The sequence below is a fragment of the Benincasa hispida genome, chromosome 3, assembly GCF_027475165.1.
Source record: "Benincasa hispida cultivar pf3 chromosome 3, pf3_genome.v1.1, whole genome shotgun sequence".
Classification (NCBI taxonomy): Eukaryota; Viridiplantae; Streptophyta; class Magnoliopsida; order Cucurbitales; family Cucurbitaceae; genus Benincasa; species Benincasa hispida.
The window spans coordinates 44,056,286-44,075,606 of record NC_143480.1 but is presented as its reverse complement, the minus strand read 5'-3'; the positions used below and the strand labels follow the sequence as shown (position 1 = coordinate 44,075,606).

At 35.1% G+C, this 19,321-nt stretch overlaps 1 protein-coding gene and 1 pseudogene across 3 annotated transcripts in view; both read right to left on the bottom strand.

Moving 5' to 3' along the window:
- Positions 1-18,812, bottom strand: part of LOC120072502 (vacuolar protein sorting-associated protein, putative (DUF1162)) — a 77,723-nt gene extending 58,911 nt beyond the window's left edge. For all 3 annotated transcript variants that reach the window (XR_005480510.2, XM_039024874.2, XM_039024875.2), the window contains exons 1-9: positions 18,206-18,812; positions 18,004-18,088; positions 14,868-17,104; positions 13,058-13,172; positions 7,351-8,178; positions 6,614-6,899; positions 6,077-6,540; positions 5,830-5,977; positions 5,623-5,744 (exon numbers count right to left, since the gene is read on the bottom strand). Coding sequence is in view for 2 of the 3 variants with exons in the window: in XM_039024874.2 (XP_038880802.2) it covers positions 5,623-5,744; positions 5,830-5,977; positions 6,077-6,540; positions 6,614-6,899; positions 7,351-8,178; positions 13,058-13,172; positions 14,868-17,104; positions 18,004-18,088; positions 18,206-18,489 (4,569 nt within the window). In the remaining variant the exon portion in view is untranslated. The remainder of the gene's footprint in view (positions 1-5,622; positions 5,745-5,829; positions 5,978-6,076; positions 6,541-6,613; positions 6,900-7,350; positions 8,179-13,057; positions 13,173-14,867; positions 17,105-18,003; positions 18,089-18,205) is intronic.
- LOC120074779 (5S ribosomal RNA) lies at positions 1,425-1,543 on the bottom strand (annotated as a pseudogene).
- Positions 18,813-19,321: the final 509 nt, after the last annotated feature.

Genomic DNA, 19,321 nt, shown 5'->3' with positions numbered 1-19,321 from the left:
TAAAGCCAAAATTCTTTGATATACACCACCAATTCCAAGACCTCCAATCAAACAAACTTTTAGAGACCAGCTCCCATTTTTCCAAATGGGTGATTTTTACTCCTTTAAGGCCTTCCCAAAAGAACGAAATCAAGATTCTTTCAAAGGTCGAAATCACCTAAGCAGGCATTATGGATGAAAACTTATAATAAATTGGGATACTGAAAATTAACTGATATCGAGCCGCCGTCTTCGTTTGTGGGTTTTCTGCTTTACCCTTTTTTTTTTTTTGTGGTTTTTCACCCCTTTTCGTTTTTGTGGGTTTTCGTTGTTGTTGTCGCTTTGCTTGTCACCAACCTTCCTTCTCCATTGTCATTCTCCGCAGATGTCACTCTTGCCATCCTTAATCATCACCGTTAGTTTCTCTCCTTCAGTTCTGCTCGCTGTTTTTTGTTTTTGGTTGGATTTTGCTTGTTCTTTTCAGATAGTTTACTCCATGGCGTTTAAAGCCAACAGTTTACTCCATGGCACAACTTATTACTAGATTTTCTTAGTTCTTGATTCTTTTTTTTAAATGGAAACAAGCCTCTTCATTGAATTAGTGAAATAAGACTAATGCTCAAAGTACAAACAAAGATACAATAGTAGAAACAGCTAAAGGATCAATAGGAACACACGGGCATCACAACAAGTTTGACATCCCCATAGCACCCTTAGCAAGACCAAATACAAGAACAAGCTATCAACGATGAGGGACAAAGAAATACAAAAGAAAATACTAAGATTCAACATTATCGAGGTTCTTGATTGGGTTTGTCTTCTATTCACCATTCAACAAGCAAATTTCATGGAGTCTAGAAGTTTGGTTAATAACTGCTTCTGTTGCATCAATGAAGATGAAACCTTCTATGTTGAAAATTGTCTAGAAGCTTATTAATCTTTTGTCCTTTATTGTAATTCTACTATTCTTAGTTTAGGGCTTTCATGTATTCCTACATATTGAACTCTAATGTATAGATGATGAAGTTCTCCCACACATTTGGGTCTTACATTATCAATAATCATCTTTCAACCGTCAAAATTCTATAGTTGGAAAGAATTCATTATTGAATCAAAGGATAAAATGTTAAATGCAAATATTCTGCAAAACAAAGCGCCTTTACAAGAACCAAAAAGGATCAAAGAAAGAAGTGATCGCTTTTATGAACTCTTCACTAAATTTTACACCCAGAAAAAAGACCATGTTCCTTTGTGTTCTCAAGATCTAAATGACTCCTTATTTAATAAGGATTGAAGAAGCTTTTACAATTTTGTTGGTTCATACAGTCAACTTGAAGAAGTTCTTCTAAAGATTCATGACAGAACTTAAGTGGGAAGTAATATTGGGCTCAATTGTATGCTTTTTGACAAGGTTTCAATATCTTTTTTTTTTTCTTTTTCTTTTAGGGGTGCAACACTAGGACTTCCCAAGTGGTCACCCAATTTAGTACTACTCTCGCCCAAGCGCGCTTAACTACGAAAGTCTGATCGAATCCGATGCATTAGTGCTGGTATAATCACACCCACTTTCAATATCTTTTTCTAAGACAAACTCACCACACATAAGAGATTTGGGAACAGAGCACAAGGGTGAAGCCTTAAGACCAACTGAATCTAATATAAGCCGAAACAAATGAGTTGATCATAAATCTAGAACAACCAATTCATGGTTTTGAATCAAAGGCCTCAGAGTTGAAGAGTTGTGTGACCAGCACAAACCATCAACAAATGAAGAATCGTAAACAAATCCCACCGACTCAGGCCTTTGAAAAAGTTAAAAAACTAAAGCATTCACCATACTAGCCATATTGAACCCTTCATAAACTTTAGAATCTCAGTTCAAAAGTCAAACCAAAAGGATGACTTTAATCAAGCTCAAAGTAAGAAGCGGGACAAAACCAAGCTAGGAACATCTAAATCTCCTCAAACATCAAACAATAATACCACAAAGACCAATCTTGGTATCACCGACAGAAGAAGCCAAAGCAAGTCTTCAAAAAACAATCAGAACAAAATAGAATTTAAGCTAAAGTCTTATGAATCACCTCAATCTTCTTGTATGCGAGGACATTTTCTTTCAGCCTCATCTTACTGCCAAAGGATGGAATTCCATCGTTTTGCTGGCTACTTTATTCACGTTTAATGTATTATTTGGGATGTTTATGTTAGATGATATATAATAAAATTTACCTTCACCTATCGACTTAAGCTTTTACGCTTTAGGTCAATTGGTGATTTAAGAATTAAGATGGTATCAGAGCAGGTGGTCTAGGGAGGTCCTATGTTCAAGTCCCTACAATGTTATTTCTTTCCTAATTAATATTGATTCCACTTGTTGGGTATTCTCCATATTTCAAGCCCACAAGTGAGGGGGAGTGTTGGATGATATATAATTAAATTTACCTTCACCTATCAGCTTAATTTTTTAGTCAACCGATGATTTAAGAGTTTATTTTTTCCTTTATCGATGTTCTCTTGTTTTTTTTTCTTTCCTTCCTTTGAGATTTATGTACTTTGAGCATTAGTCTCTTATAATTTCATCAATAAAAAGCCTAATTTCCTTTTTTAAAAAAATAACTTTCTTCCAACTCCCTAAAGAACAATAGAGGAAATTTCTTTAAATTGTAGACCGCACACCTTGACTTAAGAGAGAAACTTTTCTTGTATAAAAATGTCACTACTTGATGATTGAATTCCATCTGAAACGGTAGAAGTGGGCAATCCGATTTGATGGGTGTCTGGAACAGAGTTTTTCAATTATCTAGAATAGAACCATCAATTATATCTTTTTTACATGGGCAACCATGATGTTAAAAGTCAAGTTTCACACTACTTACAATAACATCAGATTCATAATTTGAGACCTCAATATGGGGGAAAAAAGAAAAAAGTGATTGTTGAGTTTGTATCCTTTGAGCAGTAGTCTCTTTTCACTATATCAACAAAAAAAATTATATCTTCTTTTTCAAAAAAAGAAAGAAAGAAAAAGAGGAAGGACCATCTTAAATGTCTAGAAAGGACTTTAACAAGGATTTTGTATAATCTGGTGATAAGGTTTATTGGCCTAAAACTCCAACTCTTCGCAAATTGGTCTTTTTAAGAATAAGGGAAAAGTCTCGTTGCATTTATGAGTCCATTCTTAAAAAAATCCTGGAACACCTTTTAGTTATATAGGAAACAAAGATGTATATATTCATCAAAAGAACCAAAACGAACAGCCTAAGGGCAGATGGTTGAGAAAACCCCCTCCCACAAAACTAATAAAGGAGAGCCCTCCAATTGTTAATAATCATAAGAAGACTGTAAGTCAATAGGTCATTCTTAAGGATGCATCAAAATTTTTACAGAATTTAGCCGTGAAAAGAACAGGGTCAAGGGACTTGTTAGATCCAAGATTACAAACCGCATTCCAAATGTCCTGTTCAATGAAGAGCAATTCAGAATTATCGATAGTGGTGCTGAGATGGGGTTTCAAACTAGCAGTAGAAGAACCTAGAGGCTTGTCCGTTTTGTGTAGAGTGCGTCAAATAAAAGGACAAATTCTGATTTAGTGGCCACTATCCTGTGAAAAGAACAGGTATGTAAGTCACCTTTGTTGAGTGAAATCAGCTTACATTTTTGTTTCCAACTTCCTCTTTTGCATTAATGGAGAGAAATTGGGATTTAAGACTACTTCATTTTGCTATATGTTTAGGAAAGCTTTCTCCCGTTTCTTCAAGATTGTCAAGCAAAGGAATTTCAGCCATAATTTGGTTTTTTTGTGTTGTGACACACCCGAAGTGGGTTTGTTTCATGTTCTAAGAATCTCTTTTAAACCCTCTAAGATACTTGAAAGGCACTCTAAATCATAAATTATTGCTTAAAAAGTCATCAAGCATGATGGTAGAGCTCTATTGGACTGAAGAATTAATAAATTGGAGATCCACATATGAATACTACTCTAACATTTGGAGCAACTTAGCCACTTGGAAAAGTAAAAAGCAAGCAGTTGCAGCAAGAAACTACATAAAAGCTGAATATCAAGTTTTAGCTCTAGAAATTTGTGAAGGAATGTCATTCAGAAGCTTTTAGAAGAATAAAAACTCACTCTTTATTCAAAATCTTTGGTGATAGTCAAGTAGCAACCAACATAGTAAAGAATCTCAAATGCAGCAAGAACTAGTCAAATCGCAATCATGTTTTAGAAGAACAAATCATAGCATTATTATCTTTTGGCAGCAAGAATCTTACTATACCTTATTATGTTCAGGCTTTTATTGTTATTTTCATTATTGGTAAGTTTTCTCTTATTTCAGCCCCTTGTAAAGTTAGTATCTGTTTTTTAGATTTCATGGATGAAATGAAAAGATACTAATGCTCAAAGAACATAAATCCCGAAGGAGAAAACAAAAAGAACACCAAGAATTTTGTAAGAATTTTAATTATTCTTTAAGGTTGTAGTCTCACCAAGAATTTTAATTATTCTTAAGATCGCAGTCTCTACATTGTAATTTGGTTCTAGCATTGTATTGGCAAGTTTGTCATTTGAATTTTGTTTCATTTTTGTACTTTGAACATTGGACTCATTCATTATTTCAATGAAAGACTTGTTTCTGTTTAAAAAAAAAAAAAAAAAACAAGAAAACATTGATGAAGGAAAATATGCATCCCTTGTGGAGTTCGTATCTATTGAGTATTAAGTGAAAAATTCTCTCTCTTGTTAAAAAAAGGAAAAATATAGTAAAGAATCTCATAAATCATGACAGGATGAAGCATATAAAGAGAAATGACATAAAGATAAATCGTCATTTCTTGTCTGGGAAGATTAATGTAGCATAGTGAAACTAATTATGTTCCATCTTACCATCTAATTGTTGATATTATCACCAAATCATTACCTAGACAAGCTTTGATGAAGGCTTACAACCCATCTTTGAGGGATGAGGGAGTGCAGTATATTGCATAATTATGTTTAGACAAAACATCTCTTTTTATCTTTCAATTATTATTTTATATCCTTTTCTTTTATAATTAGTTTCCTTGGTTGAAGTTTTTCTTGTATCATAGTTACCTATTATTGGATCCTTTGTTGAATAAGAAAAGCAATTTCTCCAAAAACGTAATATTTTGTCCTTTATTGTAGTTTTACATTCTTTTAGTTAAAGACTGTAGTATATGCCTACATATAAACACTTATGTATGTTCGTGAGTACTCTCAACAATTTCTTTCATTGCTACTTATTCAGTGAAAAAGGATGAGTTATTGAAAGAAAATAAAGAAATAAAGTTGGAACTACTGTAAGAAGCATATTTTTTTACTAGAAATAAAACTCTACCTTCCTCAAAAAGGTGGTCCAATTATTTCAACAGCCATCATGTTAGTTAATAGCTAGGCATTAAATCCGAAGAGTTTTTATCACAAAGACTAGAACATCTTATCGACAAAATATAAAGACATGGCTCAATGGAAACTATATGCTATAACTAGCATCAAGTGAAAAAGAAGGTTAAGCAAAAGGGATATAGTTGGAATCTTGATAGCAAAGGGAGAGGAAAAAAACGAAACAAAAAAATAAAATATAAACCTGCCTACATTGAATAAACCAAACAGCTTCACAGAATTACCCTGAATAAAGCCCGATCTCCCACAAGAGAATAGTGCATTACACCAACTAAATTGTACCCGTTACCACCTTCTACACTGAAGTACATGTGCTGATGGATATCTTGGATTGCAACAATCGTTCCTTTATAGTTTAAGGAAAAAATTAGCTCAAGATAACAAAAAAAAGATTGTACATTGTCAGTTAGAAACCTTTAAATGATAAATACCATCAGGAACCAGGGTTACCACATCAGTGGTAAATGTCTCTTTGGTATTAGTATCAACTTGCTGACTACCCAACCATTGCCTTTTATGCTCATTCGTCTTTTCCTTGTCATATGATCCAGAAAATGATGAAACAATTAACAAAATCACCTGAGGAAATAAAAAATCATATACATATTATATAACAAAGCAAAAGAGAAATAAAAAAAAATGTGTTGGCAAAGCTTCTTTAAGAAATTTAGGACTCACCTGTATTTCAGAATGAGACAATGTGAGATCCAACCCTGACAAAGAGCCTTTGCCAGCCCATGCGTTACTTAATAAGCCTATATGATCACTACAGGTCTTCTCAATTGACAAGGAAGCGACCAGGTTCTCCAGTAAATAATGCTGACAGCTAAAACAAAAAGGCCCAGTGACATGACTATTCCCAGAAATTTTTTTATGAGAAACTGGATGTTTTGAACTACTTGCATCATTATCTGACTGAACTCCCTTTCCATGTTGAGAACTTGCAGCAAGTTCTCCAGCTACAGGGTGGGACGACAAATTTGAAGAAAAATGAGGAACTTGAAAATTGTTTCGCAAGGTTTCCTCAATTTGGTGGGAGAGAATTGAAAAGTGAGAAAGACTAACTTCAAGTTCTTTCCTATTATCAGCCAATTGAAATTTTAAATCCGCATCAACTTTAATCACAAATTCCCAAATCACATCTGCAAAAAAGGACCAATAATGAAGTAGGTGTACAGATATTATTAAAATCGAACCAAACAGAACATAATATACCAGATTCATCTTTTACAACAAGAACAAGAGAAATGTTAGAGACATTGAGGATAAAAACTTCCAGAAGTTTCCCTTTAACTCTTAGAAGAGAGTCGGTAGTCTTGCCAACAACATCGTCAGTAGCACTTTCATCCAATCTAGTAATTTCCACCATGTCTTGAGCCTTCTTATCTTGTTGATCAGAAAATTGCAACACAGACAATAGACTCCGTATGGCATGGCAGTATTTATGGAAACAATTGATAAAGAATGCCAAAGCCAATGTTTCCAGGAAGAGAAGACCACCCTGTCAATTGGGACCATGTTTGAATTAAATTAGATGGCAATTGTTTGAACTTGGTAATTTTCAAGATGCAACGGCACAGTAGTACTCATTCATCTCTTTACTGTTAAATTTCTTGACAGTTTGGAAACCCAGACTTGTAGTAAATCAAAGCTTCCTACCATATTTGGACAAAAAATAAAATTTTCATTCACCTGATGAGGGAAAAAGAAAAGAAAAAAACATAGATACAAATCCCTGAGGGATTTATTTGTCGCTTTATTGATAAATTACTTGACAGTTTGGAAACCTAGACTTGTAGTAAATCAAAGATCCTACTATTTTTGGACAATAAACAAGATTTTCATTGAACTGGTGGGGTGAGGGGAGGGGGGGCGGGAGGGGAAGACACAAAGATGCAATACAACTAAAAGAAAGGGGAAGTATGACTCTTTATGCTCCACAGAACAATCACCTGAATCCTCCAAGAGATGGTCCGAAAGTCTCCCCCGACAGAGAGAGATGACGAAATTTTACTCAGTTGATGTGCTCCAACTAAGATGTCATACACTGAGCACCTCGTTATGAGAATCCTACTAATTGCAATATGTACAAGCAACTGAAAATTTGAAAATGGTGAAGTGGAAACAAAGTCCAGATCCTGAACAAAGACAGACCGTCCACCTGGCCCCTCAGCATTAACTGCCATGTCAGAATTCTCCACGTTCAATTCATTATTTCTAGAAATAGAACTGTGGTGAATATTCCTCAACCCTTCTGAAGATGAGCCATTACGTGGAATCAAAGATAAGGTAAGAATGAAATGAGAAAGAGAAATCTGATGATAGAAGTAAAGACAGCAATTAAGTAATTGCGTCTGCAGAGATTTGAATACAGATTCATCTATATCACTTTTGTGATACCTAAATATAACTGAATTGATATTAGAGATATCAGTAAGAATATCAACTCCATCCTCTTCACATGTTACCTTGACTCCTCCCTGATCAACAGACATCCAAATTCCACAATCAGGGGAATTGATTTCTGCCATTTTCTGGCTAAAGATATTAGAACTGTTGAAAGTGTCACTCATCCGGGAATTATGAAGAATGACATCCATCCGCTTAATTTTAAAGCTCCCGTGAAACATAGAACTAGTTCGGCAACTTATCGAGGCTTCTTTCACGTATACAAACTTCGGCATGGGCTTTGTCAGCATGATATTTTGTTTCATAAATTCTTGGGGACACCAACTAGTAGAGCCTAGATAAGAAATTGTAGAGGACAAATGTCCAATAACCTGACAAAAACAACAATTCAGATAAGAAAACGAAGACTGAGAGATATACTCCAATTGACAAGAAACGTAAGATTCAATTCAGTAACTTCAAACCGATTCAATTCAGTAACTTCAAACCATCTGTAGGGGGGATTTAACAAGCACGGAGAGTCCAGAAGAAAATAGATTTGACAACAGTTATCTTTGTTTATTCAACAAAGCATAATATTAAAAAGAATTAAAACAACCCAAGGATACCGCGAATTATATTAATCATATTTCTTGAGTTGAGTAATATGAATTACACAAGAAAAATATAGAAGTTAAAAAAAAAATATTACAACTAATTGAGAATATTTATAAAATGTTTTAGATAATGCACGCCGACGAGAAGCATGGGATTTTAGTAATTTCCTTATTTATCTTCTTTACTTCGTCAGTTTGTTGCCTACAATACCCTTTCTTTTATGGTATATTCACAAATATTTTCCTTCAATCACGTTTTGCAAATCCATCATCCGTTTCAACCACATTTGCTTGGAGTTTGAATATCCCTTACTGTTTGTTTGAGAAATAAGGATAAAACAACAGAACAGAGAAACAATGGAGATAACAGAGAAGAGTCGAACACCCAGAAGATTTGAGAGAGCTGGAGCTCTCCTGTCCAAAAACATTCTCTCAGCCCCTACTACTAATACTACTTCCCCTCATGTACAGACACATTCCTGCTACTGACTGTCAGTGGATGGATTCCCTTTATTACCCCTACACACATGTCTTCAATATATGGGGTCTCACGGAGTTCCATGTACTTTCTCTTTCTTCCATTTTTTCTTTTTTTTTTCTTTTTTTTTGCTGGAAGTGTACATTTTGACTTCCCATCATTTGTGACTTTCTTTTATCCGCGAGAGGGAATTTACAAACAACTGAAAAAGCACAGAGTTGAAAAGAAGAAAGATCTTAAACTTGTCAACAAATTTGATAGGAAATAATAATGAAGGTATTTGAACTCAGGAGCCCACAGAGACAAGGAAAACAACATCATCCCAAAGCTGCTCACATGACTTTTCCTCGTCCTTGAAGATTCTTCAATTCCATTCCAACCATACAATCTGTTAAAAGAGAGAAAGAGAGAAAGACGAGATACGATACAAGAAAAAACACGATAAATAATCCCCGTTTATTAATTTTTACATAATGTGAGAGATACAAGAGGATTCCTATTTATAGGCTCCAACAAGCCTAAATACAAAAAAGGAAAGAAAAATAGTGTAAAGTAAATAACTATAATACCTCCGGGACTATAAACAATCAACTAAGTCCCTTATTTCCAATACTCCCCCTAAAGTTGGGGCATAGATATCAATCAGACCAACTTACTAACACAAGAGTCAAAATTATGCCTGCGTAACCTTTTGGTGAGAACATCTGCAACTTGTTGATTTGATGGAATGTACGGAATATAAATATTGTCATTGTCCAATTTCTCTTTTATAAAGTGGCTGTCAATCTCCACATGTTTCGTTCAATCGTGTTGTACTGGATTCTTGACGATTCTCATAGCAACTTTATTATCGCAATAGAGTTTCATAGGTAAGACACCATCTTGACGAAGATCAGACAGTACTTTCTTCAATCAGATTTCTTCACAAATTCCCAAACTCATAGCTCTGTATTCAGCCTCTACACTACTTCTAACAACTATACTTTACTTCTTACTTCTCCAAGTAACCAGGTTACCCTACACAAAGGTAGGGTACCCTCAAGTAGACTTTCTACCAGTCACTGATCCAGCCCAGTCAGAGTCGGTATAGGCCTCAATGCATTTCCTGTCAGTTTTTCTAAACATTAGACCTTTACCAGGAATGCTTTTCAAATATCTCAAAATTCGATTCACAGCTTCCATATGTTCTTCATAAGGTGCCTACATAAACTAACAACAACACTGACAGCATAGAAAATGTCTGATCTGGTATGTGAGAAGTAAATTAACTTTCCCACTAGACGCTGATACCTCTCTTATCAACTAGAACTTTGTTAATAGAATCTCCCAGTTTAGCATTGAATTCTATAGGAGTGTCAACAAGTCTACATCCAGTCATACTTATTTCCTTTAACAAGTCAAGAGTGTACTTCCATGGTAAGATAGAGATTCCTTCCCTTGATTTGGCCACTTCCATTCCAAGGAAATACTTTAGATTCCCGAGCTCTTTGATTTCAAACTCGTCTGCCATCTTCTTTTTTAGTTTGGCGATCTCATCAATATCATCTCCTAACAAGACAATATCATTCACATACACGATTAGGACAGCAATTTTCACAGACACTGACCTTTTTTGTGAACAATGTATGGTCAGAGTATCTCTGAGTGAACGCTTGGGACTTAACAAAGGTAATAAACCTTTCAAACCAAGCTCTTGGGGACTGTTTCAGACCATACAAGGACTTCCTGAGTTTACACACCTGGTGATCAAACAGAGCTTCAAAACCTAGAGGAGGGCTCATATACACCTCTTCTTCTTAATCACCATTTAGAAAGGCAATTTTCACATCAAGTTGGTAGAGAGTTCAATCTTTATTTACTACAACAGAGAGAAGAACCCGAATCGTGTTTAACTTTGCTACAGGAGAGAGAGTTTCTGAATAATCTACTCCATAAGTCTAAGTAAACCCTTTCGCTACAAGTCTGGCCTTGTACCTATCTAAAGTACCATCAGATTTATACTTCAGAGTGAATACCCACTTGCACCCAACTATTTTATGTCCTTTTGGGAGAGTAACAAGGTCCCACATATTACTCTTTTCAAGAGCTCTCATTTCTTCCATCTTCCTCTCTAGAATCTCCATAGCCACATGTATGTTTTTTTGGTATTGTTGCTATGTCAAGACTAGCAATGAAAGCCCTAAACTTAGAAGACATATTACTATGGAATAGAAAGCTATACAAAGGATACTTAGTGCAAAACCTGGTGCCCTTTCTCAAAGCAATTGGCATGTCAAGAGAAGCATCATAATCCTCAAGTTTGTCTGACTTCTCATATGTTTTCCCATATGTAGTAGGATTCTGATCACACAATTCAAGCTGAGATAGAATTTCGCTTTCTTGTGTTTTTGTTATAGTCTCATCACTATCTCCAACCTGTTATTTTCTGGAACTAACACATTAGTCCTGTCATTCTCAGTTACATCCACAATATCATCCCCAACACACAAATCGTTATTATCAGGGACACATTCAATAGTACCTTGAGCTTATGTTGGTTCAGATTCATGGACCAAAGCCAGCAGAACAGTAAGGGACACAATTTCCTTTCTGTGATTCTTCATGTAGTATGTTAGTCAATGGACCTGTTTAGTAGGTAAGACAATGTCATGGGAACTCAAGATGGGCCCAGGAAGATCAATAGGGATGGAGGATGTTGACCAGTTAGCCTCTTTACTAGTACTCTCCCCCTGAAGATGACTAACAGGGAAGAAAGGTTTATCCTCAAGGAATGTACCATGTTAAAAGAGAGAAAGAGGAGACACAAAGTTTACGTGGAAAACCCTAAAACAGGGAGAAAAAACCACAATAGAGAGTCTCATTTTTATTAATGTTTACATGATATGCAAGATATAAGAGGATTCTTATTTATTGGCTCTAACAAGCCCCAATACAAAAAAGGAAAAAAAAATAGGGTAAAGTAAATAACTATAATGCCCCCAAGACTATAAACAATCAACTAAGTCCCTTATTTCCAACATGCCACATTGATTCAAGGAGCCTTCTGAGGATGAAAAGTTCTAGCCACATAACTGAGAGAACTTGAAACTAAGGCACTGTTAGAAGAAACCCACGTCATATCAAAAGCCGCTAGCAGCACAAACCAAAGAGACGACGATTGAGCAAAATCAACTATGATTATGGCTTTTCAAGTAGCTTATATAAGAGCAAAAATAAGCTCCAAAGAACTATCTAGTTGAAGCTAAGAAACATGCACTTAAACATTAGTTCACCCAAAATCAGCCAGTCAGTACTCTCAGCAAAGGATTCCCTAAATATAGTTCAGGAACTTATTGGCAAGCTAGGGAGGATTGATATCTTCACAACTACTTGAAGGTGAGTGTAGAATGATAGTTGGTAAAAGTGAATCCTCGACAACTAGTTGGCATATCCTCCATGCTTTGACTACTTTGTTCCTTAGATTAGGCCTGTAATGAGCTTCTAGGATTAGTGGTTATTTTTTTTGTTTTCTGCAGGCTATATGTACACTGTAGGACCATAGGTAGAATTAAATTTGAAGCAACGATAAAAATCTCCATGAACCATATTGATAATTGTTTTATTTTTATAGTTTAGTGCAGAGGAACACAGAGTCACCTAAGTGCAGAGGACAAAACACACAAGTCCGAATCCTCAGTTCCTCTAAAATCTTCTACAACCATTGTAGTTCCTAGTTCCCACATCCATCACCCATGAGAAGTTTTTCACATGCTGCCTCAACGCTACTCCTAACAACTATATCCTTCTTTTCCTCTCCTTTTACTTCTCCACAAACAAGTTTCCTCCCATAGAAATCCATAGCTCAGATATGAATCATCTCTCCAGAGGTGCCCAGTTTGCACATCAATAGATTTTTCTTTTCTTTTCTTTTTTTATTTTTATTTTTTATTTTTTATTTTGACGATACAGTTCACATCAATAGATGTTTCAGCAAAAATTACATACTTGCCAAGTCAATTGGATGATGTAGTAGCTTATCAACTTTAAAAAAATAATAATAATATAATAACAATCGAAATCCCGTTATACCAAAAACACTGCACATTATGTAAGTGTCATGTGTACAAAAATAAAGGTGTCAACAAACAAACAAATACACCATATGTAGAGTCATCGAGATTGCAAAGATACGATTACCTCAACGAGAAGATATAAATCCTCCATATATGATAAAGAAGTGAAACCTGTGGTCGTCCAGTCAAAAGCTACTGAGAAAGCATTGACATTCTCACTAAATGAGTGAACAGATTTCCTGCATGAATATTCCATTCACAATAAACTTGATTTATAAAAAATAAAATAAAATAAGACTGGAAACAGTTACTTTGAAACTTTCATATTAAATTTAGATGTTAACTGTGCATTCCTAACTGCATTGAATTTCAATGGTATATAGTGATGAATGCACTAGGTTGTGCTTGCATTCTTCTGAAAAAACCATCTACAATATGTTTGCATACTGATATTTAAGGTTGCTATCTAAGTACAAATAACGTAGTTCCACACTTCCACTTATACGCACGTTGAACACATACTATCCCCAGCCAACCTCAAACTGACAGAAATTCCATAAATTACTAGCCATGGTAAGAAATTTCCAACATGAAGTAAATTAATAATCATTTTTATTGAAAAGGAAACTATTTTTCATTAATGAAGAAAAGAGAATAAATTATTAAATACAACACAATTAGCAGACTACAAAATGTACAAAAGGGAGAATACAACCAAAAAGTCCCAACACAACACTACAAAAAGAATTAAGGAGAAATAAATGCAACCCAACTCAATTTGATATCTTGAAGAGAAAATCTCCGAAAAAGCTTAGAATGGGAACACCAATGAGAGACCTACAAGTGAGATGCCTCAAAATAATCCATCCCTCAATATGCTTGCTTTCAAAAACTCTTTGATTTCTCTCTAACAATAATTCAGAGATATTTGCTTTATGGCATTGATCCAACGAAGTACATCAATAATTTCTAAAATAATTGTAAGATATTTTAATTTCTTTCTTGGTTAGGTGAAAACAGTAAATTAAATATAATTACTTCTAAATTTTGAGCAAGACATTTGGTAACATTTTCATTTATTGTTTCTTGTTTCCTATTTTTTAAAGGGGAAAAAATAATTGCATTTAATAAATGTCTCTTGTTCTTTCTCTTTTATTGGGAAATAGAAAATAAAGACAAGTTGAGTAACCATTTCTTATTTCTTGCTTTATGAAAATTAGTTTTAAATTAGATATCCAAAATTTTTATGTTATATTTTCTTTAGATATGTATGATGCATTCTAGAGTAAAAAAAATGTTAAAATCATATTTTCATTTATGTTTAGGAAAAAAAATCAAAAACAAGAAACTTGATCCCGTTGTTTCTATAATTTCTACACAATTTTGAAATTGATCCTTAAAAATGAGAAACAAGAAACAAAAATAATTATCAAACGCCACTGTTTATAAAAACTGAAAACCCAAAACAGTGATGTTACCAGGACCCCTTGGTTTTCTATTCTAGTCGTTTAAAAGTGGCCATCATTGAAGAAAACCAAATGTCCTCTCGTATTGCTTTCTTGTCATTAATGAATAAAAGTTTTGTTTCCTTGTTAAAAATATCGTGTGAAAAGTTTCCATCTCATTTTCATTGCTCGTCGACATAATTATGTTATCTTGTAATGAGTACATGACTAGAAGAAAATCAACCAGAAATCATGCTCAATAGGGTGGGTGGGGGGAAATCAAGCATAAACAAACACTCACAGAAATATGTGCGTGTGTGTGAGTTTTTAAAACATACATTCAAGAAAGAAAATAGATTTTCTTTATTATTATTTTTTCCGAAGAGAGAGAGAGCACTTTTAGTTGAGAAGCCTTGTTAAGTACATATTATTTATTGACAGAGAATCACCACAATTATATAGAGAAAAGTATTAAGAAAATAACCATACCTGACAATTGATGATAAGACCAGCATTGGATTGAAAATAAATATTTGATCATGTTGTATCCGGTCCAAGTTCAATATATAAGCTTTTAACCCTTTAACTTGTAGGTAGAACCAGAGGGAAACCAATTCTTGAGATGTATACTTTTCACTACCAATTTTTGAAATACGGGGTTCTTTCAAAGAGAGATGCTCCAGTTCTTTATCATCAGCTTCGGAGGAGTTCTCCATTAGAAATGCCAGATCAGAACTGGAAGCCGGGCATACGGCAATTTCAACATCATGCACATCAAATGCAATGAGTGACTCACCCTTATGAGCTATCTCAGTGGAAATTACGTAGCCATCATGGAAGTCCTTTTCAAGTGCCATTTGGATGTGAGAACCAGCTATGTGCATTGCAACTTGAATGTGTTTTAGTGGTAGCTTCTTAAGCAATGATGTCATCATTTGACTAGTGCAGTCCTCATACTTATCATTCAAACAGACTTCTCTATTATCTACCGTATCTGTTGATGGATGCGAAGAAACTTCAGAACTTCGCTCATCCTCAGTCCAAGAATAAGCACGATGTTGCATCAATTGAAGGAGCAAAGATGCCGATAATATGGATGAATATCCCAAAGCAAAATTCAGCTTACCTAGAGCTAAATTGCATTTCCATAATGAAGTATTTGAATTCTCATGCACTGATTTTGTCAATGAGCTATTGATTTCACAAAGAAACCAAGGATTATCTGAATACTTGATCCCACTTTCTTCAAGATTCATGCATACAGATTTCCATCTCAACCACATGCCCTCCAAATATTTAACTAGGAACGGGTTGCAATCAACTTCACCAAAGTCAGCAGTATCTGTTTCACGACCATCAGAAGGAAGAAAGCTCTGCGCAGGTTCACCCCAAACAATAGATTTCGGATTATTTGCTCCTTCCATGTCACACTCTTTTAGAGACCCTAGCAGATCACCAGAACGGACTCCACCACTGGGAACCTCCATGGAAGGTAAGGAAGTAACATTGAATTGATCACAGGATATGAGTAAAGACTGTTCACAGAGGTCTACCGTATATATGACTAAGAGTGCATCAAACGAAAAATGGAATGAAAGAAAAAAAGAGGATGGGATCCCAAACTTTGATTTAAGGTTTTCAAATGTGGGAGGTTGAATTTCATTTGCGGGATAAATAGAAACTAACAGTTTTCCAATATTCAACATAAAGCAAAACTGTGAATTTGAATCTTGGCGTACAATTTCTAAACATCCATCCAGTTTCTGTGGTTGAGTCAAGGTTTTAACAACGTATTCCTCTATGAAACAAAATATCCTGCATAATATTTTCCAAATGCATAAAAGAACTGAAAAGATCTGATAAAAGAATTTTAAGTGGACGATGTTAGATACTTCCTTTTTGTCTTCTGCACATTCAACATTCTTGATGGCTCTATATCGTGCTATTTTTCGTCCCTGTGCAATGGATCCAATTGGTAACTTCTTCTCAATATCCAGTATTGTCATCCAATGTTTCTTGAAAGAAGTGAAGAGTTTTCTATCCGAAGAAATCTTATAAGTGAATTTCTTCATCAAATTGTCCGTAGGATATCCAGTTAATAGTAGTAAAAGTTCATAGACATTGACATACTGTATCCACAGCATCACAACAGTGACAAGATGATGCAATGACATTCCTGGCGATGAAGTAATGTGGCTAATTCTTCGAGCAGCTAGTTTCCATAGTTGTCTACCATTTCTAGAAAACTTGTATTCTTTAGATGACATTCCATTTAATATTGAATATATTGAAACCTCAACTGGAGTAACTGAAAGACTTAATTCTGGAATTCTAAGATTCACGTCGACAAGCTGAAGATCATACAATTTGCAGCGACTGAATATAACTTTTAAATTCAAAATTCTACTACTCTGAGCTTCCCTCTTCAAAACAATCTCAAGATCATTGCCAGTGATGGTAAGGCAGCTGTGTGCTAATGGTTTAAAGATTCCATGTATGAGCTCATGAAGGCATCCTTGATTTCGATTATCAAATTTGGCACTTAGGCGCTTTATGCTCAACGAATAATCAAAAACATTGTTAAAGACTGGGAACTCCAGTACTAAGTTAATATTATTCACCTTTAGGCAACCACGTTTGAGTAGTAGATTTCTAGAAGCTGTTTTCAACCGGTATCTTGGTGGTGGGTCTAGAAAACTCTTCATAATATCATGCAAAGTAACACCCTGGAACCCATTCAATAACCATAGTGGTGGTAGTTAGAATAAGGCACTAGGATTTCTTTTTATAGAAGAAAAACAAACTGAGGTACTAGGCTGAAGTGGTAAACAACATTTCTGTTCAACAAAAGTAATCAAAGAGCAAAATATTTGAAATCTAAGATGACGATTTGTTATTCAAAAAATAATAATCGAGAATGTGGGATACAACAGAAAAAAAGAATCAAATTTAAATATATTTTGATAGCACAACTTGAAAGCTGTCCTGAATTGATGAACTAAGAAAGTACTTGGCGGCAGTTTTGAAAAGTATGAAAATAGCATTTGCGTTTGGCAGAATCCAATTGAAAAATGAATAAAGTGAGGGAAATAAAGAGAATATATAATGCTTCATTAGAGAAAAAATGTGTAGTTCAAATTTTCAGAAAACCTCAATCTATGTTTTCATACCCTTGAAATATTGAATTTGTAAAGACGACATTAAAAAGATAGTTTCAGCTTGTTCCCAATAAGATAAAAGTGAAAATATATTGGATATCAAAATGCCTATAGACCCAGTTTGTAAATATTGAATTCTTTGAGCAACTCAACCGGGCACTTCACCTGTCCTTACAACAATAGTTCTACTAAAGTTATTCCCAAATTGATAGCAATTGAATGACACAGAAATTCAAGCTTCTTAAGTAGTATCGAAATTCGTAACAAATAAGCTACCAAGAAAAGTGAAGCAAAGAATATTATTCACCATTGAAATGCTTTATTTAAAGAGAAGACTAAGATCGACTATACGACAACACCAAGTTGTAATGAGCTAAAAGATGTCAGTATCCACACTACATAAAACGCAACCAGCACAATCCAATATCTAAATTTGTCCGGAAATGGAAAAAAGAAAACGGCATCACCTCCGGATCACTAGCAGACAGATTCTTTTTCAAAGTTTCAGAAAATGCCATATTGGATTCCCGTTTTCCTCTCGAAATCTCCTCCCTGTTAAATTCCCAACCAAGTAAATACCAAGTAACCATCCCCAGTCAATAGAAACCATAGATTTAACAACACTTACGATTTAGATTATCATAGATACAACGGTAGCAATTGACTAACCTGATACACAGCGTTACATGGACATCGTGTACTGTTATCTTGAAGGCTGGAAAGGGCCAGTATGTGACAACAACGCTCAAGTGGTCGACAATCACCTCTTTGAAGGACATGCTTGTCGCGGTCTCCTCAAATAGCTCATTGAGAGCCGAAACGTTCAAATGGAGTTTGTGGGCAACGATGGAGGAACGAGTAAACCCCAAATTGAGCCGAAGGTCGGAGTCTTCGGGCAGCCATGGCCGCAGCAGAGACACCAGCCTCCGCAGAAGAAAATTGTACAAACCCATAGCTAATGCTGCTGGAACAGCACGATGATGATGCGTAATCGTAATTCTTCCATATAAGCAGTGATTCCTTTCCCAAAAAACGAGCGTGAAATCGTAAAGTGAGGATTGGGAGAATATGAATGAGGAAAAGTGAGCTTGTAGAAGAAGACGTGAAGTTGCTAAACGCAAGACAGCGGGTAATGTCGGACGGACGTTTAGCTAACGGTTTTTTTTGTACCGCCTAGTGTCCAAATGAAAAGTGGTATTTTGTTCATGTAAGCCACGTATGCACCTTGCACGCTTGATCATCAAGAAATTTGATCTTCGATGGCTCATTACTTGATCCTCAATTACCCTTAGTCGACTGCTACTAAAGAACTAGGAGCTGATTCTAACAAAGAGAAGCGCATTTACATCATCGTGAATGCACGATAACTCGATACCCAGATGCATGGTCACTCAATACGTGTGCAATTGACACGTGTATACTCGATCGTAGTCATCCATACTCATACTCGATCATTTTGAATTGTCTGTGCTCGTTGGAGGACTTGCGCTATAATTAATGCTCATGTACGAAAATACACAAATTAGGGAATTTTCTGACAATTCTCACTATTCTTTCAAATCAATTTCTTGAAATGTGAAGTAATTTTTTTATTAACTAAGAAGAAACAGAATTGAAACACAAAAGAGAAAATCAAACTTTCTTTCCCCCAAGAAACTCACTTCACAAAACTTGTTTATCTTGACAGAGATCATGTTATAAAGGCATTCAGATCATTTCACTATATTATCTCACACCTCAAGTAAGTAAATGTGCTAGTTTTTTTCTCATTTTTTGCTCACATTT